This window comes from Trematomus bernacchii, unplaced genomic scaffold, assembly GCF_902827165.1.
Source record: "Trematomus bernacchii unplaced genomic scaffold, fTreBer1.1, whole genome shotgun sequence".
Classification (NCBI taxonomy): domain Eukaryota; kingdom Metazoa; phylum Chordata; class Actinopteri; order Perciformes; family Nototheniidae; genus Trematomus; species Trematomus bernacchii.
The window spans coordinates 13,793,608-13,812,764 of record NW_022987547.1 but is presented as its reverse complement, the minus strand read 5'-3'; the positions used below and the strand labels follow the sequence as shown (position 1 = coordinate 13,812,764).

Here is a 19,157-nt window from a genome sequence, read left to right as displayed (position 1 = left end):
AATAATACATCTGTTCTCCTCTCACCTGTAGTGCTAGTGCCAAAGAATAACATTAAAAAGGACAGATCCACTTCCTACATGAAGGGAGGTTACATTTAAGACATTCTAGTAGGGCTGTGCAATTAATCGTATTTTAATCTCGATTACGATTTTGGCTTGCAACGATTACGAAAACAACGTAATCGAAATAAAACGATTATTATTTTTATAAAAAAAAAAAAAAATGTAATTTTTATTTTTTTATTTTATTGGTTTTTCAGTTGAATTATACTTAAAGTTCAGGGTAATCAACTGTTAAAAACATACTGTTCACATTTTTGTTTCAATAAATGGATGTTTTCAAAGTAAATGGATAATCGTTTTTAATAATCGTGATATCAATTATTGACCAAAATAATCGTGATTAGGATTTTTGCCATAATCGCACAGCCCTACATTCTAGGATTGTTCACTTGGAATGAAATGTAAGAGCAATGTGACTTGCATCTTCTCTACCTTTCAGATCTGCGTGTATTTCATGTAAGCATCATTTGGTGTATTCTAGCAGCTTTTGAGATTTTAAAGGCAATTCTAAATGATCATTGTCTTAACAAATCATAAAATCCTTCTTACCATTACACATTTTTGAAATATTAATTTATTTGACAAATGAATGCCTTGTTTTTTGGTTAAATTAAAGGCTTTTCAAGGATATCTCTACTCAAGATAAACTTCAAAAGCTGTTGTTAGCTAATTCATGACGGAACAGTTTGGAACAGTTTGGAACAGTTTGGAACAGTTGGGCCTAACACGTATACATCTAATGAGTTGCATTATATTGATCTCAGGCAAATCACACACAAATAATGATGATTGATAAATAGCTGTACAGGTAAGAGGTCAAATATGTATTTCTGGTTTTGGGATGAACTGTCCTTTGAACAAAGACACATCAATCAAGAATAAAAGGGAGTTTTCTGGATGTGTTTGACCCTGTACCTTTAACACAGGGACTTCCTGTCAGCAGGGGACACCTCGTGTTTTTACAATCGAGACAGTGAAGCAACATTTATCAGCCTTCACTTGAACAAAGGTCACTTAAGATCTTTGACTGCAGCTATATGTTTCACAAGGAGTCTGAAAGTAAAGTCTTCAACGAAAAACAACAAATCAATGGCTGTGTTTTTCTTACATTTGGGATGAATACCAATATGTTGTAGCATTTAAAAAGTACCATATAAGTATTGTGAAGTGAAAAAAAAGGTTTGTTTCAACACACTTTACACTAGTATTGTGTGCGATGTCATGCAAATTAAATATTTCTAAATAAGACATGATTTGATAGAGAAGCAAAATGAAAAGTCGAAGAAGAAAGAGGCATTCCTCCACCACTGCGTTATATATTAACAACTGCAGGGTTTAGACATTGTACTGTAGACATGTTCCCGTTTCCCTTCATGTCCTTGAATGAGTCCTTCAAGTTAAGGCCTTGGCTGTGTGATCAGCTGATGATCTCCGTCACTTTGATCGCATACAAAAAGGGCGTAGATGGACGTAGGTTTTAGAGTCTGAAGAAAAACCTTCATGTCTCACAGATTGGCTGTCAGTCGCACTATCATTCATTTACTGACATCTGCCAGAGTTCTGCAACTGCAAATGTCGTTTGTAAAAATGTTCATATTTTGAGTCTCAAGGCCAGAGGAAGGCAAACACTGCTGTGAGCACGTTTGATTTGTGCATGTATCCCATGATCAGCAAAAAAAGTGATACTAGTGAGCAAGGCTGAATCTTGCAGTTTTTTGGTTCTCTTTCATAAACAGGTTTTCTTTAGCGAGGTCTTTCAGTAGCATGCATGTTTACCATCATCTGCTTTCATCCTTGCAGCTTCAGATTCAGGATGGCGTTACAGAAAACACATATTATTATACTATCCGTCATTGGCAATATTTCTCCTGATGATTCAAAAAGACATCCTCGGAGGAAATGCTACATCCCAAGCACCGTCGACAAACATGGCTGAAATGATAGCATGATCAAGGTTTCCCTGCCTTTACATAAACAGGAGTTCTTAGGCAACGTCCTTGAGTTGCAGGCATCTTCAACATCACCTTCTTTGCATCTTTGTATTCAGTATATTATTAGAAAAGCCACCTCACTGAGCCATCTTTCCTTGGCAACTTCCAATAACACATCCTCGGAGGATATTTGACATCCCGAGCACCGCCAAGAAAACATGGCTGCAAACTTCTTAAGGATTTACAAACCAAAATCACTGCTTGATGACTTCCTAAAGTCAGACTTCTCTCAGGCCTGCTCCTTGTCGGCCCTCCATAGCTGCTCCTTGACCTCCGGAGGCAGCGTGTTGAACAGATCTTCCTCCACCACCAGGCTGCTCCTCTTCAGCAGCCGGCACTCGCCCAGCTCCACGGGCAGACACTCCAGGCGTGTGTTCCCCCTCAGCTCCAGCTGCGTCAGCCCCGTCAGCTCGCCGAAGCGCGACGGCAGCGTCTGCAGACAGTTGTTCCCCAGGTTTAAAGTACGAAGCTTCTTGCACTTGAAAAGCTCCGGGGGCAACGTCTCAATCTGAAGAGGAGAGGAGACAGAATAATGAGGAGGGGGAGTTAAAAAGTTTGTTGAAACAAATGCACCAGACTAACTACTTTGGCGTATTGAAGCCAATATACCTGCATGTTTTTGTTGTTGTTCTAAGGTTTTGATCTTAATAATAATAATAATAAAGCTTTATTTATATAGCACTTTCATACATCACGTGCAGCTCAAAGTGCTTTACAAAATCACAACAATTAAAGGTAGGGTAGGTAATTTTGAAAAAACCAGCTCGAGATCGCTAGAATTTGAAAATACACAACCGGAGAAAATCTTCCACTTCCTTACAGAGCCCCTCCTCCAACACACACGAACGCGCACATGACCAATGAGGGCACGAGATAAGTTTGTGCACAGATGGAAGGCTGACAGGCAGGTAGGCCATCCAGTTATTTTAGCCGGGCCGGCTAAAATGATTGATCGTACTTTTTACAGTATTACGGCTTCCACAGATTACATTTTTTTTAATGTATTTATTGGCAACGCACTTAAGATATTCATTGCTATCGGGATGTTATAATTATTTGAAGTCCCTTCTGATAAAAGCATCAGTTAAATGAGATGTAATGTAATATATATAACCGTAGAATAAAAGGAATATGCATCATTGAAATATGTATTCGCTGCTCTTCAAACCATGCCACTGTCAGCAGAGGCCATCTCTATTTATATTGCATAAGACAGCTTTTGGACTTTGCTGAAAAATGATTAGAATAAAGTGCATGTCGGTTTTAGGGTTAAAGATGTCCGTGGACCGTTTCCACACTGAAAATATTAACTTTATTTTCAACACATATTTCAATATGTGTTGAAAAAGGTTTTTCACAGTGGGAATTCTGGTTTAAAAATGGCTGTTGTGGTTCAGGCCCTGGTTGGTGATTATACCTCTACCTTAAATGTGTTTTTTAAATGAGTCTCATGGCCTTGTGCCCTTACTTGTCCTATTTATAAATCTCCTTGTCTGTCCTGATAACAAATTTAATCTCTATTCATTCAATGTCCAAAATAAATCATTAAACACCTGCATGGACCCATATTCACAATTACACAACTCATTGATAATGTGGCAACAGTGTCCAGAGGAGAGGCAGGAGAAGCACTACAGACCTCAGAGACAGGGGGGTCCCGTTTAATGGAGACATTTCTGGCTGCAAACAAAGCGGCTGGAACCCATTTCCAAGGTTCAACCACACAAACAGTAAACAGCAGTAATAGTAGTCTTTACTGAAAACACATGATGAGGGAAAAACAGCGCTTTCAGAAGGACTCACTGTAAGCACAATAAATCCCTACATCACAAATAAAATAAACCTGTTTTTGAGACGAGGTCTAAATTCAATCTTGATAAAAAACATTTCATCAAATACCACCAGCTTAGAATTTTGTTAATCAAAATGATGCACTTTGGAGACCCCAAAACTCATCTAACGGACAGACTGAGAGTTTTACAATAGGGCTGAACGATTCATCGATTTCTTCTTTTCTTCTTGTGTCTCAGTCATCCACACCAATCAGAAGTGCTGTGCTCCACATGTACCAGTCATTGTTAACCAATCAGAAGTGGCCCATGATAGAAGGTGATAGACAGATTGATCCAATCACCTGCCAAGTATATTTGAAAGTCCCTGCCCTTTTCCAAATGGCTTCCAATGGAGCTTTCCTAGATGGTTTGGTGAAGCATCTGAGTCAGGTTAGTAATGCTCCATCACATGTTTCTATTACAGGGTGAATCTTAAACTGAAGCTTGACTTTAACCCAACGGAAGTTTCATGTAATTTAGTTCTTTCACTCGTAGCTCTGGCTGCGGGGCTGCTAGAGACGGGAGCACGTTGATACAACCTTCCTAGGCGGAGATATGGCCGCATTTTACAATAAACTTCCGTTGGGTCGCTTAAAAACAAATATCGCAAATCGAATCGCAATCGCAATATCTGTCAGAAAAATCGCAATTAGATGATTTCCCCAAATCGTGCAGCCCTATTTTACAATATACTCTCGTCTTTCTCATTTGAGGATTCACATTAAAGGTCAAATGCATGGAAGGACAGCCTGAAGACTGAAGTCTCAGATTGGGACACACCAGGCCGTGTTGTTGCCCATACCAGGTCTATTAATACACCACTGAAACTCATACAGTATACATGGTTGATGCGAACATATGTGACCCTGGTTGATTCAACAAACAAACTCAAATATACCAGATATATGCACAGAATCAAGAGGAGCCTTGTTTCACTGTATTTGGCAGTGCAGAAAGATCAAGGTGTTCTGGGAGAATGTACGAGGTACATAGAGAAAATCATTTCAAAGCAGATTTGACTGGACCCAACGTTCTTTCTGCTGGGTCTATATCTAGAAGAGCATAAATATAGTAAACACGAGCGAACATCTATAGACCTCAGCGTGCTCTACGCCAAAACCTGTATAGCAGGGGTGTCAAACTCAATTTCATCGCAGGCCACATTCGCATAAAGGTTGCACTCATAGGGCGGGTTGTAACTATATAAATATATAATATATATATATAAAATAATGTATTATATTACATTATTGCCTCTGCATTGGATTATTATCAGATAGGATAATAACTTAGTAATTAACTACGTCTGAAAGCAGAAGTCCAGGGGAAATAATTGCGAGTCTCTTCAGTGCGCATGTCACAAAACGAGATGCATTGTGGGACATGTAGTTTATGGGCAACCTGCTTCTGTAAAGTAGCATGTAACCGTATAATAAACGTATTATATTCTTTGCAAGCTCTTGCTGGGCCACATAAAATGAAGTTGCGGGCCGGATTTGGCCCCCGGGCCTTGAGTTTGAGACCCCTGCTGTATAGCATTGTTTTGGAAAAAGGCTCACAGCTCACATGCTTTCAGGCCTCCCATTGGAGGAGCTATCTTATATATTAGGGTCCAGACAGCATGTGTTTGAGAACATATGGATTCATTGATCATGTAAGGATCTAAATGTATCTTATGGTCTTGTGGGTATTGTCCACAGTACATGACCATTACATGTATGTATGATATGTATGTGTAATGTGTATTTGTAAGGAGCGCTTTGAGAGTCATTGAAAAAGCGCTGTAATAAATATAAGGATTATTATTATTATTATTATTATTATTATAAGAGGATATATAGATGCAGTTCTCCAGACTGTGTAATGTGTGTCTTTCCATAATGTGTTCCTACTATGGTTGCCATGAAGCAGGCTTGTTTTATGTCTCTTGTTTTTGTGTTGTTGTATACAACATAAAAAAATAATTAAAATAAATAAACCCATTTTGAAATGCTCATCTTCACCCAACACAGACATGATTCAAACATATCTAAAAGTGTTGAAATATGCCATCAATTGATTTGGTTCTATTTACTAGCCTGAAGGAAAAGGCCCTGCAGGAACAACCTGTGCTTCATTCAAGATTAGACGACATTCATTTAAAATGGTGTTTAGCATAAATGGACTGCTGTAAAACATGTCAATGATTAAGTCCTTCTTTTATTCAGTCATTATAAGACCTTTACACTTTAGGGTTTGCTTGAACCTGAATTTTGACTCCATGTTTGCTTTACTTTGAAACATTATTATATTGTTCTGATGTATTTATATTTTTACTTTATTTATGAATTCCTATTAGGGATGCCAGAAACTGACCATGATCAAATTCGAAAATCGGACAGCCCTGGCGAATATTAAGTTATGTCACCTGCACGCCGGTCATCACAACGACGTGGCCTTGAAGTGAAGTTAGTAATGGCTGGCTGTGCTGCGTCTTTCTCTGTAGGCACTTCTTTGGCATGCTTCGCACTCAAATGCGAACGCATTGTTGATGTTGAGCTGTGGTAGACCAAAGTCTTTTCGCAGAGCTTGCATTTTACTTCATTTGCACTTATCAGTTCGAAGTAGTTCCACGAGGAACTCTTCTTTGAACGTGCCGCTTTGTTCATCTTTAGTTGTGTTGTTCTCACTGTTCTGTATATCTCCAATAAATCAGGCAGCAGGCAGCAGGCAGCAGCAGTCTGCACTCTGCACTCTGCGCAGCCTGCGCTGCTGGCTTCCTCCAAGTTTACAGTAAAACAAACTGGCCATTTACAATTATTAATACTATTACTATTATTAGCATTAGTCTATATTTTGGTTGAAACTAAGCCAGGAAAAAAAAGAAAAACATAAATAATAATAAAAATATATATAAATAAAATCGAATTTTAAAAATAATTTTCGTTTATGGAGACTGTAACGAATATTCGAAAAATCGAATAATCGCTGGCATCCCTAATTCCTATATACTCTTTTGTTCTTTTACCACTGTACATGACTTTGGTAAGCCTCTGCTGTTATTGAAATGAGCATTAAATAAACCTTCACTCAGACTTATTGACACTTAAAGCTAGAAAGTATACGACTAAGTGCTGTTGAAAACACAACTGCAACACTCCCAAAGCTTTGGTCATGTGACTATCTATGAAGCCATGATTCCCAACCTGCAAGTGTTGACCTTTAAAGAAAATGTTATCTAGCCTTTTATCTGGAGTTATTCTTATGACACATGAAAGTAAAACAAGCACACTAAGGTGCACCCACTCCCTATATAACACACTGTGCATCTGTTTATTCCACATCCTCGCATTTATATATAATTACAGCATTTACTCTAGTTTACATTTGATTTAACACTGTTTTCACTTATTTTATTTGATATGTATATATTTTTGTTATTCCTGAAACTAACATGCAGCATTATTTGATTGCACTTTACATGTCTTGAGCTTATTGTATGTTGCATTGTTGGAGGAGCCTGGGACTTCCATAGCCAAAACTGCACAGTAGCTATCTTGCACATGACAAACCAAGTTGGGGTAAACCAAAAACATAGAAAATGAGAATAATGTTTTACTAAAAATGATACACGGACAAAATATAAGGAAGTGATTTCCCTCTCACCCTGTTTGCTGTGACAGCAAAGTACTGCAGGTTCAGCAGGAAGCCCACGTCAGCGTGGATGCTGGTCAGATTGTTGTGACTCAGGTCCAGGAAGCGCAGCTTGCGGCAGAAAAACAGCTGGCTGGGGATTTTCTCGATCTTGTTCCTGTTCAGATACAGCCGCTCCATGTTGGTGAGCGTGCCGATCTGGATGGGGATGTAAGCGATCTGGTTGTACCACAGCTTCAGGCACACCAGGCGGTGCAGGTGCTGGAAGCTGATGATCTCCTCGATGGTCTTCAGGTTGTTGTCCTTCAGGTCGATCTCCTGCAGGTTGTGCAGACTGAAGATGGAGTGTGGGATGCGTTCCAGGTCGCAGCGGACCAGCTCCAGCTCCGTCAGGTTCACCATCTTCTTCAGGCTGTTGAGCACCATCAGCTTGGTGCCCTCGTTGTTGACGGAGAGCTTCTGCAGGTGCACGCCCACATCCGTCACCACCTGCGGCAGCTTGGTCAGGTTGCTTTTCAGACGCAGCACTTTGAGCCTTTTGAGCTCCCGTAGCCCATCGATGACGATGTAGCGATTGTTATCCGCGCTAAGGTTCCCGGTGAGGTGCAGCTCGTTCAGGTTCTTCAGGCTGTAGATCCACAGGGGGATCTCCTTGATGTCTGTGAACTTAATGTGAAGGGACTTGAGGTTCTCTCGCAGGAAAGCAAGAGCTGGAGCCTCAATCTTAGCCGGCGTGTGATAGAGCCACATCTCCCTGAGGTTGGAGAGCTGGGCTATGATTGGTGGGATGGTGACATCAGGGATGAGCTCCAGCTTTAACACTTCCAGCTCGATCAGATCAAAAACAGTGTCTGGGATCCCGCTGAGCATGAAGAGGTGCAGCTCCAGCTTCTCCTGCGAGTTCTTGGTGATGCGCTGCCTCAGTTTCTCCAGCGTCCACTCATTGTTTAGGTTCAGCTGCCTCAGTTTGTTCTCGCTCACCTCGGACAGGAACACGGCGAAGCGCTTGGAGTAGAGAGGGTCGTACTGATCTATCATGTGCAGCATGAAGGCAAAGTCGTTCTTCAGGTCGGGGATGTCTCTGTAGCTGCTCTCCTCGCGGATTGATTCAAAGGAGTATCGCTTGAGGGAGCGGCTGAGCATCCAGCAGAGAGTGTACATGCAGATCAGACCGTAAACCACCACCAGGCTGATGTAGAAACACGCCAAAATCTTGAAAAGAGTGGCTAACGGGTGAGCACAGTAGAAGGTGCTGTAGCCTGTTAGCTTCTGGATGTTCACAGTGCACACCACACTGAACCTGATGTAGCGCACATAGTAAGCCGTGTAGCTAATTATCAGTATAAACTTGATTACTTTGATGATGGTCTGCCGTATGTAAAGGCGGTACACGATATCCCCCTCCTCTACATGGATCCTGAACTTCTTGACCTTCTCAAAAAGAGCCTTCGCCTGCTCCCCTTCTTTTTTATCCAAAACCCCAGTTTCGGAGCGATCCACAATCCCCTGTTCAATCCTGGACTTTGTTCGTTGGAGCATGGGAACGCTGGCCTCAACATCCTCGCTTACGCAGGAGGCCTTCTTATCATTGGAGCCGTTCATTTTCCCATGAGGCTTTGAGTCACTCTCCTCAACAACGGTCTCGGACAAAGCCCTTGTAGTCCACGGCGAGTCGAAGCACTTGAGGAGGATGGAGACAAAGTGCTCCAGTTTGGAGCTTGTGCGGGGGAACTTGAACCAGAAGTTGCTGCAGGCGAGGAAGATGAGGGTGTGGAGGAGCACCAGGTAGGGGAAATATTTGGCAAACCAGTGCAGTTTGTTCTCGTAGCAGACGGCGTCGACGTAGTTGTACTGATGCCGGTCCAAGTCGTACTGAATGCCCTTCGGTTCCGGTGGGTAGGCGGCGCTCACGTTGGGGACCGGCATGGTCTCGCAGGACTTGTTGACCACCCACTTGCAGGGCAGGCAGATCATCTTGTCCTGCGTGACCTGCAGCGTGCCGCCGAACACCGCGATCATCAGCATGACCACCGAGAGGTAGTCGGTGAAGACGTCCCACCATGGCTTCAGGATACGGTACGCAGGCTGCGTGTCGGCAAAATACCGGAGCTCTGTGATAGGAATCATGATGGTTTATCTGAAAAGAGAAAGAGAAAACAAGGGAATAGGTTTGTGACGTGTCAATTTAAACCCTTTACATGTGTTGGGGTAAACCTCAGCAAATAAAGCTGTTCGAGCTAAAGCTAAAACAATATGTTGAATAATCGATAAGTCGACAAGAAATCATTCAGTAACTTTCCTCATAATTAAAGTTTAAGATCTTTATCTGTTTTTCATGAGAAGGGCATATTTAATGCAGGACAAAAGAGACAAAGACAGTGTTGAACATTTTTGTTTTGTAAAAAGTCATAGCACACACATAAGATAGGGGTCAGCACAACGCTGCTTAAAATTGTATTGTCACTATAAACTCTTCTTTTGGAGGGGTGCCACAGGGGGGTTAAGCTTGTTGTTACAGGGGCACTAGCCACCAGTGCCGTCCGCCTAGAACCGCTCATGCTGTATAGCCTTTAGCAAAACATCATGCATGCAATTTAAACGTTTTTTACAGAATCACAAACAGATCTTCCTATGTTCTGGTTTAAGGCAAATCATTAAATCCTTCATCCAAAATGTGGAGGTTACCACACTGATGGTAGAAAGCTGTGACATCATTATATTTGTGCACAGTGTTTCGTGGATATGCTGCTCATCCTGCATGTGAGTACACACACTGCGGCTCAGAGACTGCAGAGCTAGCTGAAGGACTACAGACCCTGACACAGCACACGTGTTTATACAAGTCCTGTTTCGTCATGGAGCTCCTCATGTGCAGCTGTGCACAAACATCTTCACGGCTCAATGAAGTTGTTACAGTGTCTTCTTGTTGGGTAATAAATTATACACCCTTCCAAGGTTAACAAATAAGCATATTAATGCGGTAAAGAATAATGTAAATACTAGAGAAATGGAAATGTTGACTTTAATTCAATGTATTGGGTAAACAGATTTCACATAACTGAATGAGTTAGTTGAAAGCAATAATATTAAGTTTAATTAGAAAATATTAGGCTAAACTTAATATTATTGCTTTCAACCAACCTAATACAGTTATGTGACATTTGTTAAAATAATACATTTCATTTAAGTCAACGTTTCAGTTTTTGTCAGTGAAGGCTAGCACTAGCTGAGCAACTCATTTGGATATGTTGATATACTTTCTGTTCCGCCACCAAACTCCTCTGATAAAAACTGTTATTTGATCCCGCAGAACACAAGAGTTGGGTTTTCGGCTTCCTTGATATTAGTTCATTTGTGTGACTTTCGGATACTATCAAAGACGTCGTCCAAAGCTCTTTCAAAGCAGCATGGTGACAAATGGTGAAAGATCATATTTATTTATTCGTTTTTTGATATGATCTAAATGCCATTTTTGTAGGGCCATGTTAGTAACTGCAGTAAAACACTGACTATGGAGATGATATTTATATGTATGTGGCACGCTCATCATGCAAAAGCTGAGGTCAGATCACAGAGGAAAAACTTATTTTAGAAGGGCTTGGGAAATCAGCAGTTTTACAACGAAACATACATACTTAAACCAAGAATTTAATGTTTTAGATTTGAATACATAAGAAACGCTACTGGGAAGCTACAGAATGATATACAAACGCTTTAAATAAAAGCCCTTTAAAACCACACAGAATAGGTATCAGAATGACTAGGGATACTCAACCACTTCAAGTGGAAAACTCAGTAAAATGGAAGTGATTAGGCTACAGAAAACAAAGAAACTCTAAAACCATAAGACTCTAGGGTTCAGCAGATTACACTCCAGTACACTGAAACCACAACCAGGCTACGTGAGAAATACAGCCACCTAAGCACTTTTCCTTCTTCCTTATATCATCACTTCTGCTTCCTATTTGAAAACACAGTTGGGAAGAGTGGATAGAAGAAAAGAACTCTGCGATAGTTTCTCCCTATCCGCTGTACTCACCCCTTGAATACAGGAAAAGGATGAAAGAGGATATCTGGTCAAGTGGTCACAAAACAGCCTTGTTTGATCCAGTTCTAACCAGAATGGCAGTACAGTCACTGTGGGCCTCCTCTGTTAGGATACAGCTTTACTTCAAGTCAGAAAATACTGCACACACAGTCAAAATCTGCAACAACACTTCCACATTCTGATCACTCGCATGGTTTGAAAAACCCCATCTGTGAAATCCAAAACCAGGGAATTAAGTTAAACATGTTAAGGCTTGAACAAAAACAAGCATACTATAATTTATTCCTGACAAAAACAGGTAAGAGAAACTTAAAGCAGTTACCTGATATAAACTAAAGATGATGTCCTGTCAGATGATGGCACTGATAAGACAAAGTAAACTCTAACAACATGATTCATGCCTTAAAATAAAGGTTTTTGCGGAGCTTCTTGCAAGCATCCAGTTCCAGTAAATGTCTTTTTTATAAAGATCCAAGATGTGTTTCGTAATATCCTGGCAGCGGAAAATAAAGAGCAGCTTATCTTGACTTTGCATCATCTCACTGCACGTCTGCCCAAAACACTCCAGGATTCCTCCTTTGAGGGACTGAAGCTGTCTCGTCATTCCCTCCAAAACAAGAGGAATGCTGTCCAAAACTCACAATTAAAACTGGATTAAAAACCGAAAAAGGTGAAGACTGGATTAAGGCGCAATAGTGAGTCAGCTCTTGGCTTCCAGTTGGTACATTTCTCCTGAGTTTGTCCCTGAACAGAGCTCCTTTTGTTCACCAGTTGTTGCCGATGAGGCTCTGAGGCTGATGGAGGTGCAGATGAACCTGGCTGCTGTGAAGCCAATTTATTACAGCCTGCTATCATTTCCCTCAAGGACACAAGAGTCTCCAGCTAGAGGCAAACAGAACTATATAGAGAAAGAAAATCCTGACTGTCTCATGATATGTCTTCATTGAACAAGGACAATGAAAAAAAGAGGATATGCTATTAAAAGAGCAATTGGTCCAATTCTTTGGTTAATGACCAAAAGTTGTCCAACTCGGCACAACCGGGACTGTCTCAGTTCTCCACTCTATATGCAAATAAACATGTGCATAATATACATTTGCAAAGACCAAACACATTATTTGACATTGGCAGCAACCCACTTTCTGTGCCCTGTCTTCAGAACATTTTAATGAAGGAACCGCTAGCTCTTGATCTTACTTGGAAACATTTACATTTGTTTGAATGTTGATTATGTACAATATCCTTTTTCAAATTCCAAATAAATGATATAACAGGGTATATGTAGGAATCCTGAAGTCAAATATAATACCTTTTAAGACCTTTTTTAAGACCCTTTCCATACATTTTAAGACCTCATCGCCACTTTGAGTTTTAACCGGTTACATTGGCGACACACTTTACCTCACATTGACTATATACAGTATTGATAGTCCTTCCTCCTTATCTTCCAACCATTTGGACGCAGACTTGCATTTCCCCATAACGATGTGGTTTAACAACCGGCGTAAACGGAGCTTCGCGCGCTATCAAGCAGTGAGCGCGCGACGTCCTGTTCAGATGACGTCAAATCCAACGGGATGCCATAAATAAACTACACCGAATCACACTACACACCTACGCAATGATTACATTCAGGCAGACTGTAGAATACAACCTCTTTGGACAATTGATATACTTATTGAAAACAAGCTACAAAATGAAATACCTTGGAAAATGCCCTTTAATACTTTATAATACTTTTTATTAATAGCCTTAATTTTCGCTAAATTGATTTATCAACTTTTAATACTTTTTAAGACCCCGCGGACACCCTGTATAAAACAATATAGATTGGTCTTTTTTTATGTGTTCCATGAAAAACAAATCCAACAATTTTACAGGCTTTGTATAAATTGGGTATGTATGGAGGACGGAACATGACTTAAGTATAAACAAATAAATAAATAAATGTGTAAATAAATGTATGAAGAAATACAGGAATAAATAAATAAATACGTAAATAAATAAATAAATAAATAAAGGAATAAATAAATACAGGAATAAAACAGCACACGTTATTATATATCTTTCATATATTTCTACTTTTACGCGACATACATTTATTTATTTATGTGTCCGTATGCTAATGAGGTGGGCGGTCCTAACCTCAGTCTGAAGCAGGATTCGCCAATTGTTGCTGGAGCCAGGCAGAAGCAAGAGATTCGTGGCAAGTCACATCTGTTCATTCTGTGTACAGTGTACACCCACGGCAACTCGCTAATAATGGCTTCTTTATAACCCATAAATAATCCTTACAACTGTGGATAAACCATGGATGTATAAAGATAAGGGCTAAACAGTAAAGCTCCTGCATTCGAATCAGCGCGGTTAGCCAGGCGTTAGTATAGCCCTCTGCCAGAAATGATCACACACTCCTGTAACCAATCCTGCTTCAGACTGAGGTTAGGACCGCCCACCTCATTAGCATACGGACACATAAATAAATCATGCTCACATCACATGCTCCAAGTGATCGGATTACCACGCATTATTTACACTTGTATGTTATCCAATAACCCAAGACACATTTGAATGCCAAATGTTCAAAGTCTTGTATGGTTTTGTATGGGATAGGCCTCAGACCTGTTGTAACTTTTAAGATGATAAGTGGTTTGGAACAGAGGCGGATGCATGGAAAAATATGGATGGAGACCAGCATTCATTAATTGTTGGCTTGAACTTTTATTACATTCCAGGATACTCTTCCTTCACCCCACAGCTCTCTCTACTAACCCTCGCCCACCCTCCTGGAGATCGCTGAACACATGAAGGAGATACAGGATGGCACCAATTCCTTCCTGGAGTTCAATGACCGCATTAAGGCGATACGCAGGGTTGGCAGCATGTCCTTTATCCCCGCCCCTCAACAACGCCCACAGAGATGCGCACCATCTCCCCTGTCTTCATCACCGTGCCTATGTCAACCACCTCCCCACCCTTCAAGACACCATCTGCGGTCACCGAAGCCTGAAAAGAATGTGTGTGTACAAAACGCAGCAAACTCTAACTGATATGTGCTGGGTCCAGGCTCAAGGGCGTATGGCACTCAACTCTTTCCAGGACATGCCGGGGCCCTGCCTGCCAGTAGCTCTGCCGATATCTGTGTTGATAGGTAATAGATTGAGATCGGTGAATCAGCTTAGAAACAGGAAGCGCTCAAACGTTTGTGTGAGTTTATCTAATTTAGCAGTGATTCCATGTCAGCCACAGCTTGTCACAAAATATCTGACTGATAGTGTATTTAACGAACTTAAACTAGCTTTATTAAATGTCAGGTCTTTGGCAGGAAAACGTTTTTAATCAATGATTTTATCACTGAGCACAATCTCGATTTTATGTTTTTAACGGAAACTTGGATTGAACAAAATAACAGTGCAGCTGTTCTTATCAAATCAACCCCTCCCAACTTTAGTTTTATGAGTCAGGAAAGAATGCATAAGAAAGGGGGTGGAGTTGCTATTTTGTTCAATGATTCCCTTCAATGCAGGAAGACATCTTATTGCTCCAACAAAGGTAAAGGAAGTGACTGGCAAGAAAATATCTCCATGGAGAAAGGCCATGACCGTGAGAACAGAAAAAAGAGAGTGTCGAAAAGCTGTACGTAGGTGGCGAAAAACAAATCTCCAGGTTCATTTTGAAATCTATAAAGAGAGACTTGGCTTTTATAATTTGGAATTGAAAATTGCCCGACAGTCTTTCTTCTCTGACATCATTGCCAAAAACAAAAACAACGCACGTGCCTTGTTTGCTACCGTCGACAGACTAACTAACCCCCCAGTGTCAGTAGCCTCTGAATTTCTATCCACCAGGGCCTGCAATGACTTTGCCTCCTTCTTCACTGACAACATTCAGAAAATCAGTCAGTGCTCATCAGGTACAGCAAATGTTTTGTCTCTGTGTCCACTTAAAATCAATTCAGACATCATGACACAATTCCATCAGATTAATGATAAAAACCTAGAGGACATTATTCAACTTCTGAAATCCTCCTCCTGCTGCCTTGATATTATTCCAACAGGATTTTTCAAAGATGTTTTTCACTGCATGGCCTCAGATCTACTTCACATAGTAAACAAGTCTCTTCACTCAGGTGTTTTTCCAGAGGCCCTGAAAACTGCTGTCATTAAACCGCTCTTAAAAAAGAATAATCTAGATGTTTCAGTAATGAACAAGTACAGGCCCATATCAAACCTGCCATTTCTAGGTAAAATCATTGAAAAAGTAGTTTTTTGCATTTAAATAACTGTTTGGATGTGTTCCAGTCAGGCTTTCGACCAAACCACAGCACTGACACAACTCTTGTAAAGGTCTTCAATGACATCCACTTAAACACAGACAGTGGCAGAACTTCAGTGTTAATATTATTAGATCTCAGTGCTGCGTTTGACACTGTTGACCACAACATATAACTAGACCGACTGGAAAACTGGGTGGGACTTTCGGCAACAGTTCTTAATTGGTTTCTTAAAAGCTATTAATGTCTTTCATTTTTGTAAAGCACTTTGAATTGCCTTGTGTTGAAATGTGCTATATAATTAAACGTGCCTTGCCTTGCCTTGCCTATAACTGTACAATAACTATGAATCAAGGGGGGCAATTATTCAAATTATTTTGAAAATGTGACATAACTAAACATCTATCAATAAGATTTTGGTCTCTTCTACATACACTATCTTTTCACAATTAATGTATTTGAGAGGTTTTGCATATGTATTCACCAGCCTGTTGCTGAGTTCAGCTAAAGCCCACACAAACAAGGGGCATTTTTGACAGTTTGATGTTAAACGTAGGTATAAATACAAAGATATTCAGGATCAAAGTGTTGCCAACCACTCAACGGCATAATGTAAATACCAAAACACAATTTATTTCATGTTGCTGGAGATTAAATGAAGATGTAATAATAACCTATCTGCCCATCCCTGACAGGTATTTGCAGCAGGAGGGACACTGCTTCAGTTTTGACCAGGTCTGACTGGTTCTGCCTCAAACAACACTTTCCTTTTCATCACATGACACACACAAACACACTTAGAATACTTGTCTAAAATAAAGGCCATTCAAAACCACATTTCTGTGACAAGTTACTTAGTACATATGTAAATATTGGATTTGTCCAAGCACATAAACATTATACAAATATCACACCACACATATAAGCTTTTAATGTCACTGTATCATTGCATCACTGAGATAATATAGATTTAAACCTGCAATATCTGTGTCATAATGGAGACAGAACTCAACAATACAACACAAAAAACGCTGTTATTCACAATGGGAATATTAAAACAATGAGAAAGTCAGAATTCTGAGATTTCTGAGATTAAAGTCAGAACTCCATTTTTACTTTTGGTCACATCTCAATATGTGTGTATCATCTGGCCCTGATCTTTTTCCGTATACAAAAGCTGTTGCTGTTCCCAGTTTCCCTTGTTGAGGATTGAATGTTGTTTGTGTCATAATACAGGAATAACCCGGCTAGACCAAATGTAATATGATCTCTAATATTTCATTATGTGTGATTAAGTGTGGCTGTAAATCTGTCTAATAAGATAACATGTTGTTATACCACAATATTAAGCTTTCATTTTGTGTCTCTCCGCACAACACGGAGCACCGGGAGGAGAATCTATTTCACGCGGATGTCCAGCTCCTACGCTGCGGCAGAGAAACCGCTTTGAACCGGGATAGCTATTCTGTCTGGTTTAACGCACAAATAAAAAAGACCCACCTGTTGTATTAAAGATGGAGTCTCTCGGCTCCGCCACACACGGGTGACACATTTCTCACACGCTTCTCAGCAGCGAGGGGCTGGTCGGACACCGGGCCGGAGCCCCGTACGGCAGTGACGGAGGAGAAAACACCGAGGGGTCCGTCTGCTCTACCGGAGAGCAACTGCCGCTGCTTGAGACTGAGGGGAGGAAGTGCTAACACTGAGACCCCTTCGAAATAAAAGCACCACAGTATCATGGATTAAAACGATAAGCATATAGAAACAGAGTGCACATATAATGTCAGTGGTGGAGAAAGTAGGGAAATGTACTCAAAGTATTGGGAGTAAAAGTACTCACAGCATAAATAACAAATATTTATGTATTTTAAATATTTTAAAGCAAAAGATGGATTACAAATCTTAATTCCAATGGTTTTAGTTACTTAAATATAATGTTGGAAAATATAATCTATTCCAAATAATCATATTTTAAACGTTTTTCAGTAGTAGTATGCAAGTAATGTGTGTCAAAATCTGAATTGATAAAGTAACTAGTGAATACATCTGTAAAACATATGTAAAAAGTACAGCATTCACTACCTAAATGTAGTAGAGTAGAAGTATAAAGTAGCTTAAAATGAAAATACTCAGGTAAAGTACAGGTGCCTTAAATGTGTACTTAAGTACAATATTTCAGTAGTTACTTTCCACCTATGCACAATGTACATAGTACTCAAATACATAGCACACACTCCCCCTTCTCAATATGTCTGAAGAATTCATGTGTTGCTGGCAAATGATTAGTCTTAGAACATTTGATTGTAATAAGACATAGTATATATAAATATACACTTAGACAAATATATGCACACACAAGTCATTAAACAAAGTGAAAATAGCCAAACTTTAAAGACCAAAAAGTCCCTTCAAAAAGTGATTATGCTCGAGACCAAAACTGTTGTGGCAAACTTCATGTAAACAACTTTCGAAAAGACTTCAATCAAACGTTCAGATAGGACTGTCCCTGTTAAACAATAGTCTGACTATGTACAGTATATGGTTTTATCTGTGGGACAGAAACTCCACGTGGACTCACCACAGTGTCAGTGTGTCAGCACTGGGAGGCCTCACACTTTCAGACGGACTGCAGTTCCCCCTAAACAAGCTCAGGCCCCCTTACTGAGCAAGATTAAAAAACACACCCTTCAGTCTGCAGCAGCCATTTACAGCTGGTGTTTCTGCTGATTATCAACTGTGCACCGCTGCAGCTACACCAGGGGTGTCCAAACTACGGCCCGGGGACCAAATGCAGCCCGCGGACCATTTTGAATCGGCCCTCAGCAAATTCAAAAAGTATAATGGAATATGGCCCAAAAATGAAACTTGTGCTTGTCTTATATTGTACTTCTTAAATATAAATGTAAAAATATATTACACATTCATGTGTTAATGAGACCACTTTTTAAATAAAATTCAGTCAATTCAAGTTGGAAACATTTTTCTAACATATCTTAGTTGATAAGAAAAAAGCCCAATGACTTATTTACATAACAAGCTTGAAATACACCCTTCCTATTTCTCCTTATTATAATCAAACTGAGGCTTCTGTTTTAAGGGATGAGCTGCCAACACTCACAAGCATAATTTACCTATATTTGATTGATTTTGCTAACTTATAACTGAACTTACAGTATGAGGCTGTATACCTCTAGTGAGCGGCCCAGCCCTTCGTATATTTTTCTGTATGTGGCCCTCTGTGAAAAAAGTGTGGAGCTACACTGTCTGTAGGCAGTTGGGACAATTGTGAGAGATATTTTGTTATTAATGTATATTCC

The 19,157-nt window shown here is 40.1% G+C and overlaps 1 protein-coding gene across 2 annotated transcripts; it reads right to left on the bottom strand.

Annotated features, from left to right (window-relative positions):
- Positions 1–619: 619 nt before the first annotated feature.
- Positions 620–17,505, bottom strand: lrrc8aa (leucine rich repeat containing 8 VRAC subunit Aa). 2 transcript variants are annotated; one of them, XM_034123285.1, is made up of 4 exons: positions 11,890–11,985; positions 11,559–11,776; positions 7,532–9,656; positions 620–2,562 (listed from the first exon to the last, which is right to left on the bottom strand). In XM_034123285.1, the coding sequence occupies exons 3-4, from the start codon at positions 9,644–9,646 to the stop codon at positions 2,284–2,286; spliced, it is 2,394 nt and encodes a 797-aa protein (XP_033979176.1). In that variant the 5' UTR covers positions 9,647–9,656; positions 11,559–11,776; positions 11,890–11,985; the 3' UTR covers positions 620–2,283. The 2 variants fall into 2 exon arrangements, with proteins under 2 accessions (XP_033979176.1, XP_033979175.1); XM_034123284.1 differs by lacking the exons at positions 11,559–11,776; positions 11,890–11,985 and adding an exon at positions 17,341–17,505.
- Positions 17,506–19,157: the final 1,652 nt, after the last annotated feature.

Coding starts and splice junctions, on each gene's coding strand:
- lrrc8aa (XM_034123284.1), bottom strand. CDS start 9,646: ATGATTCCTATCACAGAGCTCCGGTATTTTGCCGACACGCAGCCTGCG. Junction 2,563..7,531: donor TTGCTGTCACAGCAAACAGG/GTGAGAGGGAAA, acceptor TCTCCTCTTCAG/ATTGAGACGTTGCCCCCGGA.